We start from the raw sequence: 20,195 nt of genomic DNA, 5'->3' as shown, positions 1-20,195 counted from the left end.
TATTTTTCCTGTCCGATTCATTGAATCTGACATCTGAGGGGGCTTTATCCGCCATGCCTTGATTGAGGGGGCCGCAACATGGTGGAACTTCTCTTGGCCTGGACCCTCTCTGTGATGTCTTTCTCTCTGTCTCATTCTTTCTCTCTCTCTCTCCCTCTCTGTCTTTCTGCCTCCCCCTATCTTTCTCCCTTAATGAGGCCCCATAATAACACAGCAGTTGTGCAGTTGTTTTGCTTCCTCTGTGGAGCAGCGGGGCGGCTGGGCTGTGAGTTTGCTGGAGCGTTTGCTTGCGCTCCTTCGACAGGGTAATGAGTGTCATTTGGAGCAACAAAGCTGTTAAAGGATGGCTGTTTGCCTCTCCAGTCATTCCTCAAAACTGTCCTAGCGTCAGCCGTGTCATCACATCAGCTCCCTCTGTAGAGCCACATACAAAACAGTTCAAAGGAAAACACAGGACAAACATTACACAAGCATTTTGAAAGCATTCCTGCTTCGTGGATGCCATACATCACTGGTCAGCAGCATCTGAGTAAAGAAAGAGCCAGATACTGGGGTTTCTGCTGTTGCTGGAAGCAACCATTTTTAAGCAGTAAAAACCCAAGATTTAAAGTGGTTTCGTTCAGGGTCCATAACCCTAACCCTATCATGTTCTTACATTTTTACTGTGGAATACGTTAATGGATATCAACCTCCACAACTGCAATTTAACAATAAAAGTAAACAGTAACTGCTCACGTTTGGGAACAAATCATATATTAAATGTTGTCCATTTTTATATTAATTATTATTATTATTTTTTTTTTAAATATGACATTTTGAGGAAGGAGAATTCCTTTTTCATCTGCCTACTGCTCCGGTGTGTGTGCTTTCTGCCCCTACTGTTTGTGTGTGTGTGTTATATTAAGTTCAGTGTGTGTGAGAAGTGTGTCCATTAATGGGATAAATGCAGAGACTCAATTTCCCCAAAGAGGATTAAAAAGTATCGCTTGTGCTAATTAACAATAATTAATAATGATAATAATAATGATTATATATATTTTTTTTTTTTAAATAATTATATAATAATAATTATATAATTCTGGACTTCTACACACACACACATTATCATTCAGGAATGCCCACTATATACACAAGACACCCAGTTTCCAAGGAGATGGAGCTGGTTGTAGTTAAACAGAGGCTGAGGTCAAAGCTGCAGTCGGCTTGATAACTTTTTACCACAGAGAGTGCCTTCTGCTTGTTGCTATTATAGATTTATTCACATATTCCTGTTTTTGCTGGAGCCAAACCAGAGCAGCAGTGGACCTGGATACTGTCCAGTGCAGGGGATGTATACAGTAGAGGCAGTCTGTTTTGGCTCCTGGAGTGAGTGAGTCCACTTGGCTTGCTGACACTGCGGTTCATAACTCATTTCTGGTGCTGGGGTCAGGCTCAGTTACAGCTAGTGGACTTGACTGTGTCAAGCTACTGGATGTGAATATGTGTTTGAACATGTGCAGCAGTCCAACGAAGTGCCTCACATGGATCATTATCAACAGAAGTCTTGGAAGAGTTCTTCTTGAATCCGGGAGAGCACAATAGGCCCGGCTCTGTCTGGGGAGTCTTCTCACACCTTCCATCCCTCAGCTGGACACTAGCCAATGCAGGTAGTTGGAGTTCTACTCCAAGCGTGTTGAGCTGTGTAATGATGCCAGTTAAAGTAGCAGACGTTTACTGGACTCTCTGGTCTTAAGTGATCTCCACTACATTGTCATTTCATTAATATAGCGATTCTTATTGGAGGAAAATGAAGTAAATACAGTTATGTTGTTCTCTGTTAAAAGATGGTTAAAAAGGCAAAAGGGGTCAGAAAAAGACCTCATGTGCTGCTTGTGGTAATCAGTTAGAAAAGATGATCTCATTAACAGCTGAACAGCTTGCCAATGGCTTGCGAAATTCCTCTGCTCATTTCAAGAACAATTAAATGAAAAACAGACTCTGAAGAATGGGTTCTTTTTTTAAGACCATGAACCGGGTGGTGCTTGCTCAGATTTTAACTTGTCACACTCAGATTTACACTGACCAGACCTTCCCATGTGCTCTCACACCTTTCTGTGATTGCACTTTTCAGACAATTACAAGAGCTCATGGGTTTTGAACAATGAAGCTGTTACCGCTGTTGTTCTGCTAATTTTGAATAGTTCAGAAGAGCAGGGTCCACACGTCTCCAGCCAGATTCAACATTGACACGTACAACAGCCTCAGGTTATGAGGAGTGGAAGATCTGTGCTGCTGCTTCCTCGTGCGGAAGATGACAGTTGTTTCAGCCCAGAAGCAAACGACCCACAGCCCAGGACACAGTCCACAAACTGTTGTGAACACCTCTGCTCTAAAGACACAGGACACTGCAACAGATGAGGTTAATGATGATGTTACTGATAGTGTTAAAGGGGATGTCTCTGATGATGTTACTGATAGTGTTAAAGGGGATGTCTCTGATGATGTTACTGATAGTGTTAAAGGGGATGTCTCTGATGATGTTACTGATAGTGTTAAAGGGGATGTCTCTGATGATGTTACTGATAGTGTTAAAGGGGATGTCTCTGATGATGTTACTGATAGTGTTAAAGGGGATGTCTCTGATGATGTTACTGATAGTGTTAAAGGGGATGTCTCTGATGATGTTACTGATAGTGTTAAAGGGGATGTCTCTGATGATGTTACTGATAGTGTTAAAGGGGATGTCTCTGATGATGTTACTGATAGTGTTAAAGGGGATGTCTCTGATGATGTTACTGATAGTGTTAAAGGGGATGTCTCTGATGATGTTACTGATAGTGTTAAAGGGGATGTCTCTGAAGATGTTACTGATAGTGTTAAAGGGGATGTCTCTGATGATGTTACTGATAGTGTTAAAGGTGATGTCTCTGATGTTACTGATAGTGTTAAAGGTGATGTCTCTGATGATGTTACTGATAGTGTTAAAGGGGATGTCTCTGAAGATGTTACTGATAGTGTTAAAGGGGATGTCTCTGATGATGTTACTGATAGTGTTAAAGGGGATGTCTCTGAAGATGTTACTGATAGTGTTAAAGGGGATGTCTCTGAAGATGTTACTGATAGTGTTAAAGGTGATGTCTCTGATGTTACTGATAGTGTTAAAGGTGATGTCTCTGATGATGTTACTGATAGTGTTAAAGGGGATGTCTCTGAAGATGTTACTGATAGTGTTAAAGGGGATGTCTCTGAAGATGTTACTGATAGTGTTAAAGGTGATGTCTCTGATGATGTTACTGATAGTGTTAAAGGTGATGTCTCTGATGATGTTACTGATAGTGTTAAAGGGGATGTCTCTGAAGATGTTACTGATAGTGTTAAAGGGGATGTCTCTGATGATGTTACTGATAGTGTTAAAGGTGATGTCTCTGATGATGTTACTGATAGTGTTAAAGGTGATGTCTCTGATGATGTTACTGATAGTGTTAAAGGGGATGTCTCTGATGATGTTACTGATAGTGTTAAAGGGGATGTCTCTGAAGATGTTACTGATAGTGTTAAAGGTGATGTCTCTGATGATGTTACTGATAGTGTTAAAGGGGATGTCTCTGATGATGTTACTGATAGTGTTAAAGGTGATGTCTCTGATGTTACTGATAGTGTTAAAGGGGATGTCTCTGATGATGTTACTGATAGTGTTAAAGGGGATGTCTCTGATGATGTTACTGATAGTGTTAAAGGTGATGTCTCTGATGATGTTACTGATAGTGTTAAAGGTGATGTCTCTGATGATGTTACTGATAGTGTTAAAGGTGATGTCTCTGTTGATGTTACTGATAGTGTTAAAGGGGATGTCCCTGATGATGTTACTGATAGTGTTAAAGGTGATGTCTCTGTTGATGTTACTGATAGTGTTAAAGGGGATGTCTCTGAAGATGTTACTGATAGTGTTAAAGGTGATGTCTCTGATGTTACTGATAGTGTTAAAGGTGATGTCTCTGATGATGTTACTGATAGTGTTAAAGGGGATGTCTCTGATGATGTTACTGATAGTGTTAAAGGGGATGTCTCTGATGATGTCACTGAAGATGTTACTGATAGTGTTAAAGGGGATGTCTCTGATGATGTTACTGATAGTGTTAAAGGGGATGTCTCTGATGATGTTACTGATAGTGTTAAAGGGGATGTCTCTGATGATGTTACTGATAGTGTTAAAGGGGATGTCTCTGATGATGTTACTGATAGTGTTAAAGGGGATGTCTCTGATGATGTTACTGATAGTGTTAAAGGGGATGTCTCTGAAGATGTTACTGATAGTGTTAAAGGGGATGTCTCTGATGATGTTACTGATAGTGTTAAAGGTGATGTCTCTGATGTTACTGATAGTGTTAAAGGTGATGTCTCTGATGATGTTACTGATAGTGTTAAAGGGGATGTCTCTGAAGATGTTACTGATAGTGTTAAAGGGGATGTCTCTGAAGATGTTACTGATAGTGTTAAAGGGGATGTCTCTGAAGATGTTACTGATAGTGTTAAAGGTGATGTCTCTGATGTTACTGATAGTGTTAAAGGGGATGTCTCTGAAGATGTTACTGATAGTGTTAAAGGGGATGTCTCTGAAGATGTTACTGATAGTGTTAAAGGTGATGTCTCTGATGATGTTACTGATAGTGTTAAAGGTGATGTCTCTGATGATGTTACTGATAGTGTTAAAGGTGATGTCTCTGAAGATGTTACTGATAGTGTTAAAGGGGATGTCTCTGATGATGTTACTGATAGTGTTAAAGGTGATGTCTCTGATGATGTTACTGATAGTGTTAAAGGTGATGTCTCTGATGATGTTACTGATAGTGTTAAAGGGGATGTCTCTGATGATGTTACTGATAGTGTTAAAGGGGATGTCTCTGAAGATGTTACTGATAGTGTTAAAGGTGATGTCTCTGATGATGTTACTGATAGTGTTAAAGGGGATGTCTCTGATGATGTTACTGATAGTGTTAAAGGTGATGTCTCTGATGTTACTGATAGTGTTAAAGGTGATGTCTCTGATGATGTTACTGATAGTGTTAAAGGGGATGTCTCTGAAGATGTTACTGATAGTGTTAAAGGGGATGTCTCTGAAGATGTTACTGATAGTGTTAAAGGTGATGTCTCTGATGATGTTACTGATAGTGTTAAAGGTGATGTCTCTGATGATGTTACTGATAGTGTTAAAGGGGATGTCTCTGAAGATGTTACTGATAGTGTTAAAGGTGATGTCTCTGATGATGTTACTGATAGTGTTAAAGGTGATGTCTCTGATGATGTTACTGATAGTGTTAAAGGGGATGTCTCTGATGATGTTACTGATAGTGTTAAAGGGGATGTCTCTGATGATGTTACTGATAGTGTTAAAGGGGATGTCTCTGATGATGTTACTGATAGTGTTAAAGGTGATGTCTCTGATGATGTTACTGATAGTGTTAAAGGGGATGTCTCTGATGATGTTACTGATAGTGTTAAAGGGGATGTCTCTGATGATGTTACTGATAGTGTTAAAGGGGATGTCTCTGATGATGTTACTGATAGTGTTAAAGGTGATGTCTCTGATGATGTTACTGATAGTGTTAAAGGTGATGTCTCTGATGATGTTACTGATAGTGTTAAAGGTGATGTCTCTGTTGATGTTACTGATAGTGTTAAAGGGGATGTCCCTGATGATGTTACTGATAGTGTTAAAGGTGATGTCTCTGTTGATGTTACTGATAGTGTTAAAGGGGATGTCTCTGATGATGTTACTGATAGTGTTAAAGGGGATGTCTCTGATGATGTTACTGATAGTGTTAAAGGGGATGTCTCTGATGATGTTACTGATAGTGTTAAAGGGGATGTCTCTGATGATGTTACTGATAGTGTTAAAGGGGATGTCTCTGATGATGTTACTGATAGTGTTAAAGGGGATGTCTCTGATGATGTTACTGATAGTGTTAAAGGGGATGTCTCTGATGATGTTACTGATAGTGTTAAAGGGGATGTCTCTGATGATGTTACTGATAGTGTTAAAGGGGATGTCTCTGATGATGTTACTGATAGTGTTAAAGGGGATGTCTCTGAAGATGTTACTGATAGTGTTAAAGGGGATGTCTCTGATGATGTTACTGATAGTGTTAAAGGTGATGTCTCTGATGTTACTGATAGTGTTAAAGGTGATGTCTCTGATGATGTTACTGATAGTGTTAAAGGGGATGTCTCTGAAGATGTTACTGATAGTGTTAAAGGGGATGTCTCTGATGATGTTACTGATAGTGTTAAAGGGGATGTCTCTGAAGATGTTACTGATAGTGTTAATGATGATGTCACTGAAGATGTTACTGATAGTGTTAAAGGTGATGTCTCTGATGATGTTACTGATAGTGTTAAAGGTGATGTCTCTGATGATGTTACTGATAGTGTTAAAGGTGATGTCTCTGATGATGTTACTGATAGTGTTAAAGGTGATGTCTCTGATGATGTTACTGATAGTGTTAAAGGTGATGTCTCTGATGATGTTACTGATAGTGTTAAAGGTGATGTCTCTGATGATGTTACTGATAGTGTTAAAGGGGATGTCTCTGATGATGTCACTGAAGATGTTACTGATAGTGTTAAAGGTGATGTCTCTGATGATGTTACTGATAGTGTTAAAGGTGATGTATCTGAAGATGTTACTGATAGTGTTAAAGGTGATGTCTCTGATCATGTTACTGATAGTGTTAAAGGGGATGTCTCTGAAGATGTTACTGATAGTGTTAAAGGGGATGTCTCTGAAGATGTTACTGATAGTGTTAAAGGTGATGTCTCTGATGATGTTACTGATAGTGTTAAAGGTGATGTCTCTGATGATGTTACTGATAGTGTTAAAGGGGATGTCTCTGAAGATGTTACTGATAGTGTTAAAGGTGATGTCTCTGATGATGTTACTGATAGTGTTAAAGGTGATGTCTCTGATGATGTTACTGATAGTGTTAAAGGGGATGTCTCTGATGATGTTACTGATAGTGTTAAAGGGGATGTCTCTGATGATGTTACTGATAGTGTTAAAGGGGATGTCTCTGATGATGTCACTGAAGATGTTACTGATAGTGTTAAAGGTGATGTCGCTGATGATGTTACTGATAGTGTTAAATGGGATGTCTCTGATGATGTCACTGAAGATGTTACTGATAGTGTTAAAGGTGATGTCGCTGATGATGTTACTGATAGTTTTAAATGGGATGTCTCTGATGATGTCGCTGATGATGTTACTGATAGTGTTAAAGGTGATGTCTCTGATGATGTTACTGATAGTGTTAAAGGGGATGTCTCTGATGATGTCACTGAAGATGTTACTGATAGTGTTAAAGGTGATGTCGCTGATGATGTTACTGATAGTGTTAAATGGGATGTCTCTGATGATGTCACTGAAGATGTTACTGATAGTGTTAAAGGTGATGTCTCTGATGATGTTACTGATAGTGTTAAAGGTGATGTCTCTGATGATGTTACTGATAGTGTTAAAGGGGATGTCACTGAAGATGTTACTGATAGTGTTAAAGGTGATGTATCTGATGTTACTGATAGTGTTAAAGGGGATGTCTCTGATGATGTTACTGATAGTGTTAAAGGTGACGTATCTGATGTTACTGATAGTGTTAAAGGGGATGTCACTGATGATGTTACTGATAGTGTTAAAGGGGATGTCACTGATGATGTTACTGATAGTGTTAAAGGGGATGTCTCTGATGATGTTACTGATTGTGTTAAAGGGGATGTTACTGATGATGTTACTGATAGTGTTAAAGGGGATGTCTCTGATGATGTTACTGATAGTGTTAAAGGGGATGTCTCTGATGATGTTACTGATAGTGTTAAAGTTGACGTATCTGATGTTACTGATAGTGTTAAAGGGGATGTCACTGATGATGTTACTGATAGTGTTAAAGGGGATGTCTCTGATGATGTTACTGATAGTGTTAAAGGGGATGTCTCTGATGATGTTACTGATAGTGTTAAAGGGGATGTCTCTGATGATGTTACTGATAGTGTTAAAGGGGATGTCTCTGATGATGTTACTGATAGTGTTAAAGTTGACGTATCTGATGTTACTGATAGTGTTAAAGGGGATGTCACTGATGATGTTACTGATAGTGTTAAAGGTGATGTCTCTGATGATGTTACTGATAGTGTTAAAGGGGATGTCACTGATGATGTTACTGATAGTGTTAAAGGGGATGTCACTGATGATGTTACTGATAGTGTTAAAGGTGATGTCACCATTACTGAGGGGTTTAGTGCAGGGCTTACTGGTGAGCATACTAATGGGTTTAGTGGGGGGTTACTGATGAGGTTATGGGTGGGATAACTGATGAGGTTATTGATGATGTTTCCGAGGTCCACTTCCTCTGCCAGTGCAGTGTCTTTCTGTTTGCGGTCAGCTGATGGTGGGATCAGTACTCCTTAATTAAAACCCTGAGTGATGAGCTGGAATGAGGCAGAGACTCGCTCTCACTGAAGCACATTTACAGATGGCACAGAGGCTCATGGGACGCTAGGACAACAGAAAATGGTGGGCAGATGTCATCTCTGTCTAGCTTAGTCCAATTACTGTGTATCTAACACTGGCAAAGTTCAAATCAGCACTGGCTATTTACCTCTGGTAACAACAACACTGGATTAGTGCAGTAGCTTTCTTTTTTTAGGTGTGCATGCTTTGATTATTTTACATTTTCGACATAGTAATATTCACACAGTGACACAAGCTAGCATTTTCATGAGCCTGTCTCTGATTGCACTCCTGTGCAAAATGGATGAATGGGTGGATGGTTGAGCCAAGATAAGCTGGTATGTAATAAGCTGCCATAAACCGTGCTTGTGCTGGTCTCTGTTCTGTAATACCACCTTTTTTGTTTTAAGTGCAGGGCTTCGTGATCTTGGTGCAGCTGTTTCCCACCTCCTTTCCCCTGTTCGGGGGGCCCCCTGAGGCACTGTGCTAAGAGGCCTCACTCTGGCCACTCCTGAGGCTCCGGCAACATAAGAAAGCCCTCTAAAAGCCTTCAGGGGAGCAGTGTATGACTCTGGCAGCTGTGGAACACACATATTCTCCTGTCTCTTAAAGTACAGTGGAGCAATAGGGTGCTTCAGCTTATGGTGGTGTTTGAGTGTGTGTGTGTGTTTGTGTGTTTGTGTGTGTGCGCGAGATTCACAGGTATTGATGATGCAGTATTGCTTTGAGTGCATGATAAGCATATTCACATTGATTGTATCATATTACAGTCGCCCAATGACTGTCTGAGTGGGGAATCGAAGCCTTGTCTGCTTCACAGAGGACAGCAATGTTATCCACTATGCTACTACAAAACTATGCCATTACAAAAAGCCAAACACACCAAATAGAGCAGACGTCCAGACATATTTCTGCACGGTCAGACTGCTGCTCTCTGGCCTTTACTGAGTGCAGTATCATGTACAGTAGCAGTGCTTGCTTGCATACTTTGCTCTGTTCAGTTAACACTGCTGTTGTCTATTATTAGCGATTGCTTTAGGGAGTCTGAGGGTTTTCTTTTTTTACACCTAAGATGAAGCAGATAAAGGAGTGTGCAAGGTAAGGGAGGACGCACTGTGAGACTTTCATGCTTGCTGTTTTTTTTTTTTTTAAATCGATCCAAACCATAAGGCACCTGGACAAGACCAGGAATGCCATGGTAACGTATTCCCCGTTTTAGCTTGGCCAACAGTTTCTTAACAGTTTAAAGAAATCCCTTCAGTTCATTCCAGGCTGTTCCCAAGCTGAGAAAGGAAGCAGGAACATGCACCTCTCGCTGTGTCCTACAAACCCAGCCGGCCAGTCCATTGGTCCATGGTATCGATAAGCACCAGAGAAATGGGAGCCGCCAAAATCAATGATTCCTTCATAAATCAACAGCCTCTTCTCTGGCCCTACAAATTCTCTCTCTCTCTCTCTCTCTCTCTCTCTCTCTCTCTCTCTCACCCACTCTTCCCAGCACTCTGCTAAGCCAAAAGTGTAACCCCCTCTAGACATGTTGCACCTGTTTGCATGGGCCTTTGCCGGACCCCTGCTAGGCTTTGCCCCCACAACACCTCCCCTCCACTCCTCAAACCAAGCCCCCCCTCCATCCCCACCCTCAGCCCCCGAACGTAACAGTCCTAGGGGGATTCTGCCGCAAGATGATGTAATGGCATGAAAGGCGAGGGCTAGTCGCTGTGGCAGCGCACCAGGCAGTTAGCTGAGGAAGAGGAGGGAGCGAAGAGCAAGGCAGGACTCCAGCCGCATCAGGGGTGTGTATGTGTGTGTGTGTGTGTGTGTGTGTGTGTGTGCGCGCGCTGGGAGGGGTGTTCTATCGATCAGAGTAAACTTAATTTAGTGGAGAATTGACTGCTTAGGTTTGGCCAGCCACCACTGCTCAGCACATCGGAGGAACAGCATGGGATAAAAGATGGGAAGAGGAGAACAGGAACCAGGGACATCGGGAGGAAAAAGGCTCACCAAAATGCAGTAAAAGGATGCGCTGAAGCGCTTTGTCTTAAGGCTGGGTCATACTGCAGAAGGAGAATATTTTGATAGTTATCACTAAACAGACATTGGAAGGGGGAATTAAAGCGTTAGTACAGAAATTGAGGACACTGCCTGATGCCCTGAACTTTATTTTAAAATCGTTATAACTTGCATTTATGACCTTTTTTGAATCGCCTGCTTCTTCTATTCTTCTAAGGTTCTTAATGCTACTTTTGAGCTGAAAGACAAAGGTCTGAGTCACAAACAGTGAAAAATAACTCAGAAAGCTCTGTTTGGTGCTGCTCAGGTACAACCCCTTATGTCTCTTAATGGTAAATCAGAACTAGAAGCTCCTCTGTTGCCTCTGTGCATTAGTGTTGTAGGGAAATCACGTGACCTAAACCGTCTTCAGTTACACCGCCCGCTTTCACGGATCCTTTATGCAATGGGAGATGGACACAGATACTTGAACATGGTGGGTTTGGCTTATTAACAGAACTGTGCCGTGCTGCTCTGCCCACTAGAAGAACACCAAACAAAGTCACAGAAAATCCTGAGATAACACAGAAAGACAAAGGTTTATAAGGCAGAAGTAATAAAAAAAAACACCCATCTCAAAACCCATAGCGCTCGTGACTCAGTGTTTGTGATTGTACGTACTGTGAGATCATGCACCCTTATCTAACTTCCTGAAACAAGAAAGCCGAGAACGGACTCTGTGTTCGTTTTAAAAATGCACGCGAGGTAGTGTTGGCAATCAGACGTTTATTTCTAAAGGGCAGGTGTTCGTAAAGGTGAGACAGTGAGGACAGTTATTACTATCCTACTGAGGACTGTCTTTGAATCCAGACCTCTGATCCAGGTTCCAGGCCAGGATTTTTAAGAGGCCAGCTGGTATGAGGCTGTAGTTGTAACTCCTAATGCACCTGACTGGACAGCCGTTTTCAAAATCCTGGCCTGGAGTTGAAGACCTCGGACCTAGATCACGTTACAGCCAACTATAATGATGTTTACGTGAAAGTAGCGTTAGGAGTCTTGCCCTGGGACTCAGTGTGTTATTACTGGCAATTTTCTTTTTTTAAATATAGTTTTTAGAAGCAATGTATGTAAGGTTTACCCTGAAATGTATGTCGTCTTGAAGATCTTGAAGATTTTAAACGGAAGCGTGATGTTTAATGTGAAGCGTCAGTGGGAAAGCCCATAGATACGACGCTGTGCGTTAGATGTAAACGTGTGCTGTGTAATCGGTGTTCATTGCTTTATTCCTTCTCACCGTGGCATTGATTTGTTTCCTTCTCTAGGCTGCGGCATGTCTCTGTAGATGGTCATTTGGAGCGGGAGCGATATTGCGCCTGGTCTGAATTGAATCCTCCATGTTTACAGTGCCCATGTATTCATCCTGAGATCAGCTGATGGAGTAAATGCAGCCGGCGCTTTGCTGTTCGGCTGGTTTTAATGCGGATAGTAATTGAGACACTCACAGCTAGAGCCGAGGTCTACTCCGAGTCTGCCACAATGCTAAGCTTCTTTTTTTTTTTTTATCTCCCTTTTGTCTTTTCTTTTTTCCTCTCTTTCTTCACTTTTTTTTCTTTTCCTCCAGCCTGCACGGCTGCTGCCGAAGTCATTTAACGCTGTCCTTGAGAATGCCTTGAGAGAGAGAGAGAGAGAGAGAGAGAGAGAGAGAGAGTTAGACAGAAGGAGAGGGAAAGCAAGAAGAGAGAGAGTGTGTGTGAGTGAGTGAAGGCATGTTTAAGGGAAGAGGTAGACTGTGCCTTGTGTGAAACCCACAGCTGCCCCACGAGGCTTTATTTTCTCTTTAATAGCTGTTACGAGTCCTACATTATATCCAAAGAGCCACGTCCCTCTGGGCTCCCTGTGCTCTTCTGACTGCACCAACGCCCCCGCACACCAACAAATGCCTACACACACACACACTCTCTCTCTCTCTCTCTCTCTCTGCCCCTCTCCTCATCTCGCACCTCACTCCCTGTCTCTCTCTCTCTTTCTCTCTCTTCCATCTTGTCTCTTTCTTTTTTTAGTTTCTGGCTCTCTTTAGTTCGTTCTTTTTCTCATTCTGTTTCTTCTCTCTTTTTTTCCCTTTATTTTTCTTGCCATCTTTTTTGCCTCTTCTTCCATTTCCCTCTCTTTCTTCTTATGTGTTGTTTCTGGCTTTTTATTTCTTTCTTCTTTTCCCTCTATCTTTCTGTTTGTCTCTGGCTCTTTTTTTCTTTCTTTCATTTTTTCTTTCTGTTGCTTCTCTCTCTCCTTCTCTCTCTGATTCAGAGTCGTTTTGCGGTGCTCTCTGTCAATATCCTGCCATTTGCAGTCCCCAGGCTGCTTTGGCTGATGGGTAATGTGTTAAGGTAGCCGCAGCTCCGCTGCATCAGAGCCGCTGGGGAGGAGGTGAGGAGGGGGTGGGGAGGTGAAGAGGAGGAGGTGCTGTTTGAGGGCTTCTTCTACAGAGAGGGGAGTGTCCAGGGAGAAGACTGGTTCTGATCCCGCCCCCTAATGCCAGGGAGCCTGTCCAGGACTAATGGTGTCATCTGAGAAGAGAGAGAGGGAGAGAGTCTCTGTTTAAAAGGGAAAGGGAGAGCAGGTGGATTTGGGGATGAATGATGAGGATCGCACCTCAGACACGAAGCCTCAGAGACCAGCGAGGATATGAAATGCTACGAATGCTGAAAGTATTATATCTGTGTCCAATGACTAGCGACTCTTCTTAAAGGGTCTTAACACCCCTCACACTGCACACATTCTTACTTCAGTTCACACTTCAGGTATAATACTTTTGTAGCAGTCACATCCCGTCATATTTAACACATCAGTTATGAATTCATTTACTTAAAAGTAGCATTGTGCGTCTTTTACATAAAAAACCAACAACACAGAAAGCCTCAGTGCTACATTTTGATAAATTGGACCATGGCTGTAGTAGACAACTGTTAATTTAGTCAACATCAGGGCGGCTGGAACCACAGGGCCGAGCAGGCAGGCCAGGGAGCAACTTTTTTATGGTTCCGTGGGTCATTAAGAAAAAAATCTACCTTGAACCGCTTCTAGCACTGTTCTATAGGTGTGAATAGGATCAAAGGCATAGCCAACTATAAACTTGATTTGACTTTGGGGGCGGAACAGTGCAACTGCAGCTTCAGTGAGTGCACTCACTGACAAATGGTCATGATTTACGTCAGGACACGTTATATTTACTAAATGTCAGGTCTGGAGAATTTCTTACTGCTGCTAGTAGGGTACCCCATCCATCCATCCACTATCTGTAAGCGCTTATCCAGTTCAGGGTCGCGGTGGGTCCAGAGCCTACCTGGAATCATTAGGTGCAAGGCAGGAATACACCCTGGAGGGGGCGCCAGTCCTTCACAGGGCAACACACACACTCACACATTCACTCACACACTCACACCTACGGACACTTTTGAGTCACCAATCCACCTACGTGTGTTTTTGGACTGTGGGAGTAAACCGAAGCACCCGGAGGAAACCCACATGGACACAGGGAAAACACACCAACTCCTCACAGACAGTCACCCAGAGGAAACCCACGCAGACACAGGGAGAACACACCACACTCCTCACAGACAGTCACCCAGAACAGGAATCAAACCCACAACCTCCATTTCCCTGGAGCTGTGTGACTGCGACACTAACCTGCTGCGCCACCGTGCTGCTCTAGGAGGGTATTCATTTTTTATTATTACATTTCTGCTAAATTCAGTCACTGAGTAAACAGACATGTGGCTTACAGTGGCTTGGTGTAAAATGGTTCATTGTAGAGACTTGGATCTCTTTACAGTGGTGGTGATAGGAACCAGAAGTCATCATGTCTTCAACATAAACAACATAAAAAAGTGTTTTTACTACGTTTTAGGTTTGGAAAAATAATTTTAAAAATAAATTACATTTTAAAATGAATCCTGAAATCTGAATATCTGGTTTCGAGCTACTAACGCCACAGGGGCATGATTTCAAATTTCCGTAGCAACTTTGCCCCACCCTTTTTGGAGGCATTGTGCCACCCCTGTTCAAAATAAAAGTCCCTGTGGTGAACTCATGGTCAAGGTTAATAAACCAATAAACACTGGTCATAGTAAAACATGGAAAAGGTCAAAAGAATCATTGTGTAGAATCACTTCAATCACACCATGCTCCCAAGCTGGGATCCTAGCACAGGTTTCCTTCAGGACCCATAAACCCCAACTACTGCTCGTTTCTAAACTGCTGCTAACACAGCGTCGCTGGACAGCGCAGCACGCTTTGAAGACAAGGCTAACTGCACAATTCTGTTATACTAATCCATAGACTATAGTGAAAGAGCCATCCTATCCATCAGTGTGTGTGTGTGTGTGTAATGCTGTAATAACCAGGGATCAAATTCTGTCTAATAGAGCCAACGCTTGAACATTTGCAGCACTGTATGATTATCAGCTTTATCAGACCACGTTCTTTACATATCAGATAAATGCAACAACAGCTTTGAGAAAGTATACTATTATTAGAGAGCGGCAGTGAGTCTGCCTGGCTCTGTGTGTGTGTGTGTGTGTGTGTGTGTGTGTGTGTGTTAATGAGGAAGTGTGACAGGTGTGTTCAGTCCGGGCCAGTGCCGAGAGTCCGAGGCCATGTTTTAAAGCCAGCGCAGCAAGTGGGGCATGTAGTTTGCATTAAAGGGATTAGCAGCCACTTCAAAAGATGACCTGGATTCTGCCCACCAGGGACCACCAGTTCCACACTCCCCTTTAAAGAACCTCCGTATGGCACAGCTCCCCTGCCACTGCCCACCGCTCCTCTCACTCGCTTTCTCTCTCTCTCTCTCGCTCTCGCGCTGTGTGTGTGTGTGTGTGTGCTGCTTGGTGCACAGGTGTACCTGCAGTTTTGGTCCATGCATGGCTAGTGCTGGGCAGAATTGATCAAATGCATCTAGAGTCACACATTTAATTGTTATTATTCTATGTTGCAGTAAATGAATGAATGAAATATAAATATAGGATATAGATACATACATTTTTTACTGATGATCTACACCATTACGCATTTCCAGGCATTAATAATGACACGAGTAAAGAGTTATTGATGATAAATATCAGCCGGTGATAGATGCCGGTGTATAGTGTGTACATTTGTTATCTCAGAAGATCATCTCCTCACAGGTTCCCCTCGACATGCAGCGTTTCTCACCTTTTGTTTTTCTCTAACCTTTTGATTTCATGCCTGAATAGCTCCAAGTAGACGCCAGGGCGACGCTTCCACAAACAAAATGCTGCTAATTTGTATGCAGTCACCTCCACTAATAGATCTGAAGGTTGCTTTTGTTTTTCGCATCACTTCCTTTTTTTTTTTGCCTGCGAATTGAATGTGAATATTAATACACGACACATGGCGGTTATTCTGAAAGGCAGCCGCTGGAAGGGCAGAAATAATCAATGAGAAACAAATAGGAAAACTCCATCATTCAGAGTTGTGAAGTTGTCTGGGTTTTATTCACTGATGCACTTTTTATCTCCTACCTTTTCAGCCCACATTGTCCTCGGGGGTTCACAAAGAACAGAAGTCCTGTCTGTGAATGTACTTAAGTATGAAAGTGCTTTGAATTGTTGTAGATCTATTTTATAAAAGATTCCCCTTAATACAGCTTCATGAAAATGACATTAGAACAACTTACTACTGCCTTACAATCATGCACTTATTTTCAATAGAGCAGAAATACAGCTGCGTGCGAAAGTTTAAACAAGGTTTTTTTGTTTTGATTTGCTTTGGTTTTTTTTAAGTGAAAATAAATTCTGCAACAATTCAAAATATAACTTTTTTGTAAAATAACTTAAAAGTATTGTGTTAAAATGTGTATATCATTGTCTGTTGCCCATTGTTTTATATAGTATTATCAGTGTTCCTCCTATTTCCGGCCGTCCCCTAATTCCGGCCACTGCCGTATATGGTGCAATTCCGCTCTCTCTCTTCGCCAATCGCATTGGGTAAAACAATAAAACATAAGATCAAGCCTTAGTAGGGCATTTATACATCAGTCTTGCAAGAAATCACACATCTAAACAATGTTTAAGTATCTCTAACAGTGTTGTAATTCTTTGTGTGCAAAACTACATGTAAAACACAACACATTTCCATTTTGTGACAGATATCTACCTCAGTGTAAAAGTTAGCTTAGCGGTTAGCTTCCTTTTCTCTGAGGGGAAAATGTACTGCCATTTGTAATCCTAACATGTAGAGTACGGATACCAACACAGGACAAACGTAATCTCATTGTGAACCTCTCAAAACCACTGAATGTGGTAGCAACTGTCTCGTTTGACTGTCACAAGCAGGTGAGGTGGCCGAAGTTAGGGGGCGCTAGTAATATTAGCAGTATAGGCACCTACTTGAACAAAAGCGTTTTTATAAAAACATATTTTCTTTCAAAGTCAAGCAAGTCTTGGACATTAATCGACACATATTTGACTCCTGGAAAATGTTGATTTGAGTGAGTAAAGTACTTCTATTTATTCACAGTTAGCTAAGATTTCCAAAATTGTAATTAAAGTGGTCGGAAGTTGGGGTAATTATGCTGTATATATATATATATATATTTTTTTTTTTTAATATTACATTTTTATTGGCACGTGACCGTAGTTATATTTTATGATCATAACCCTAATATTGGTTATAATTTTAAATCTAACACTGTTCTAATTCTAACTTTTGCATTACAATGAAATTAATAGGATTAATAAAGTCAGTAAAATACTGAATTTATAGCTGGAATTAACAAACTCATTAAAACCATTGATACTTTACTCTGCAACATACAGAAAATGCAGAGTGTGTTACATTATGTTCATTTAAAGAAAAAGGTTATTCATGGAAGCTAGTTAAAAGGAATTGCTTTGAGATTTTGCACTGGATATTAATGATATTCAATATTTATCAGTGGTTTATTACCGTACAGTGATGTGGTAATTAACAGTAATTATCCGTTGTTCTGAAAAGGCTGCAAAAACAGGAAGCGAAAGGGTAATGATGATATTATTCACCTCCTTGTGCTCACACAAGACAGGGATACCGGCTGGTTGTCATGGCCACAGCCGTTGATCCCTGGGCGTGCGCCTTTGGATTGAGATGTCGGTGTGTGTGTGTGTGTGTGCTGGCATGTCACTCTGTAGTGCGGTGTTCTTTACCATGCTCACTGCCACTCTGGGCCCAAAGCTATTGATCTCCATGCAAATTTGACTCTATTCTCTGCTAATTGGATTTAGATAATAGAACCGGCACATGAGTCCAGGGCATTATCCACAGCATTCAGCGTCGCTGTGTTTGATTAAAGAGTCTGGGACACAGAAGCGTTACAGTAAAAAACTGATACCTGGGTTAAAGTTGTACCTGACCTGTGTGTAATTGACCTGTGGCTGGGGCTAGTGTCATTCCTGTTGTTTGTGACCCTCATTCTGATTTTAGTCTGTTGTGCTGGAACTGGCCAACATTTATTTTTCTCTCTCCCCAAGACAGAGATTCAAACTGCGACTGACACTAAACAACACAACTCAACATGTTTGGAGACCTCTGAATGCCCAAAGTTATTTTATATAGCACGTGCTCATAGATTTAGCCTTATGTAGAAATGATGGGAGGAGAGGAGGGCTAGTCTACTCACCCAGAATGATAACATTATTGCTTTCCTGAACTCCTAGCATTGAGCAAAAGAAAACCCATGTTTAAGGTTCTTCCTTTTGTAATTTGAGCATGTGTGATTATCTTTTCTTTCTTTTTCTGTTGCATCTCTCCCAGTGAACACTGAGGTCTTTGAGGTGGGAGATGGAGAGAGAGAGAGCAAAGGGCAATGCCCCAGCTTTCAAGATGCATCAGTGCTCCAGTCTGTTATTCAGGAGCCGTAAATGTGTTCATTGTTGTGTTGTTTCCGTGTACCGTTAAATGTGTTTATGTCGTTTTCCCCCGTAACTCTCCCCAAACAAGTGTTTGGCCGAAGGTTGTAGGTTATGCCCATTACTTACTTGTGTGCAATAAGTGCCTTAAGGATGTGGTACCCTTTATAAAAAGAGAATTTGCAGAATTACTGCAGTCTAATTAGTCTTTATGCTTTAAATTACATTGCAATTCCTAGTTGTCTGACATCTGCCTCGTTTTTGTTGTTCTCAGAATCACACGCTGAGCCAGCACAGCAGCTAAGGAAGCTCCAGTCTCTGTGAAGAAGAATATGAAGAAGAAGAGTCACATCTGTGAGGCGTCTGGACCCAACTAATCAACCAATCATTGTGCTTTGTTTTTTTGGTCAATTTTTTGCACTGAACTTTTTTTTTTTTTGGTTGTTTCAGTTACAAAAGTATGAAAATGACAAAAAAAAAAAAAAAGAGCAGAAGGCCGAGCGAGAGGGAGAGAGATCTTTGTCAATTGATGTTTAATATCCAAGCCACCTGTTTGTAAATACTGTTCTTTCTGTGTTTCTGTCCTTCAGCTCTTAAGCGTTCTTGCAGTTGCCATTGTACATAATGTTTGTTGAGGAGAAAAGAAAAAAAAAGTATTACGATTTTGTCTAAAGCATTATAAATGGACGAGTCCTCTGCCAGAGACCTTCAACGCCAGGAGGACATTTTTTAAAAGGCGCAGACAGCCATTAGTCAGGACGCACGTGGGACGGACTGCTTGATCACCAGCATGGCCTGCGTGTCCATACGGTTTACGGAGTTTTATGGAGATTTACGGAACACTACGCACCTCAGCTGAAGTAGGTGGAGCCGTTGTGGATCATGAAGCTAAGCTTACAGAGACTAAACAGTTCCAGGAACAGAAAGGATACTTGATATATGCAAAAACAACAGGAAAAACAAAACCGTTTCTCATTTGAAAAGACTATAAAAATGAGTTCGACTCTTGGTGTTAGCAAGTGACCCATTTCCCCTTAAAAACTGTATGAGAAAACGCTCCACCGAAGCAGACTTGTACATTTCTGTTATTAATATTTACCCCTTGCTGAAGTCTGGATATGACTGGAACCTTCCCTTACTCTGCCACTTTGTCCATAGCGATGTGCGGCAGGGGGATAAATTCATTCCCTCTTCCGGCTTCGTTCTGGCTGCTATCATTATTTCACGGCCCTCTCGCGAGGGTTTCTGGCCCCAGAAAATGTTTAACAAAAAAAAAAAAATACAAAACTAGCCCCTCGTTTGCGAGCGAGCCAACCCGACCCAAGTTATTTCTGTTGCTATGCTATTATGCTCTATAGATGCTGTGAGACATGCTAATATGTACAGTATACTCATGGATCTCTGGTATGTACCAGTTTTGCATTCATCGAATCCTGAAATGCACTTTTTTAACACTCCATAGTTTCATGGATGTTTATGTTTTGGGAAGAAGAAAAACGGCGTTCGACAACGTGACTATCAACTCAGCCACAAGACTTTGGGAAATATGTAAACTTCTACCAAGGCCAACAACTTCTGGTGTTAATGGGGGAGGAAAAAAAATGTTATATACAAATATTAACCGGGGTCTGAATTTGCTAGACCTCTTTTTTTTGTGTTCTCATGTGATGAAAACATTAAAATTGTATGATGATAACAGCTCTGTGGTGCTGTGAATTTGTGTGGGAATGTGTTTGTTTGAGAAGTTTTAGCTACACTATATGACACTTTTAGACACCTGCTTGTCCATCATGGGTGGCACGGTGGTGCAGCAGGTAGTGTCGCAGTCA

General features: G+C 41.5%; 1 protein-coding gene across 4 annotated transcripts in view; it reads left to right on the top strand.

The window, feature by feature from the left end:
* The window catches only part of LOC136707684 (zinc finger protein 521), a 179,188-nt gene extending 159,201 nt beyond the window's left edge, over positions 1-19,987 (top strand). For all 4 annotated transcript variants that reach the window (XM_066681899.1, XM_066681898.1, XM_066681897.1 and 1 more), the window contains one exon: positions 18,641-19,987. In XM_066681899.1, coding sequence (XP_066537996.1) covers positions 18,641-18,670 — 30 coding nt within the window. In that variant the 3' untranslated portion in view covers positions 18,671-19,987. The remainder of the gene's footprint in view (positions 1-18,640) is intronic.
* The last annotated feature ends 208 nt before the right edge of the window (positions 19,988-20,195 follow it).

This window comes from Hoplias malabaricus, chromosome 9, assembly GCF_029633855.1.
Source record: "Hoplias malabaricus isolate fHopMal1 chromosome 9, fHopMal1.hap1, whole genome shotgun sequence".
NCBI classification, from domain to species: domain Eukaryota; kingdom Metazoa; phylum Chordata; class Actinopteri; order Characiformes; family Erythrinidae; genus Hoplias; species Hoplias malabaricus.
This window is presented reverse-complemented; position numbering and strand designations above follow the sequence as displayed.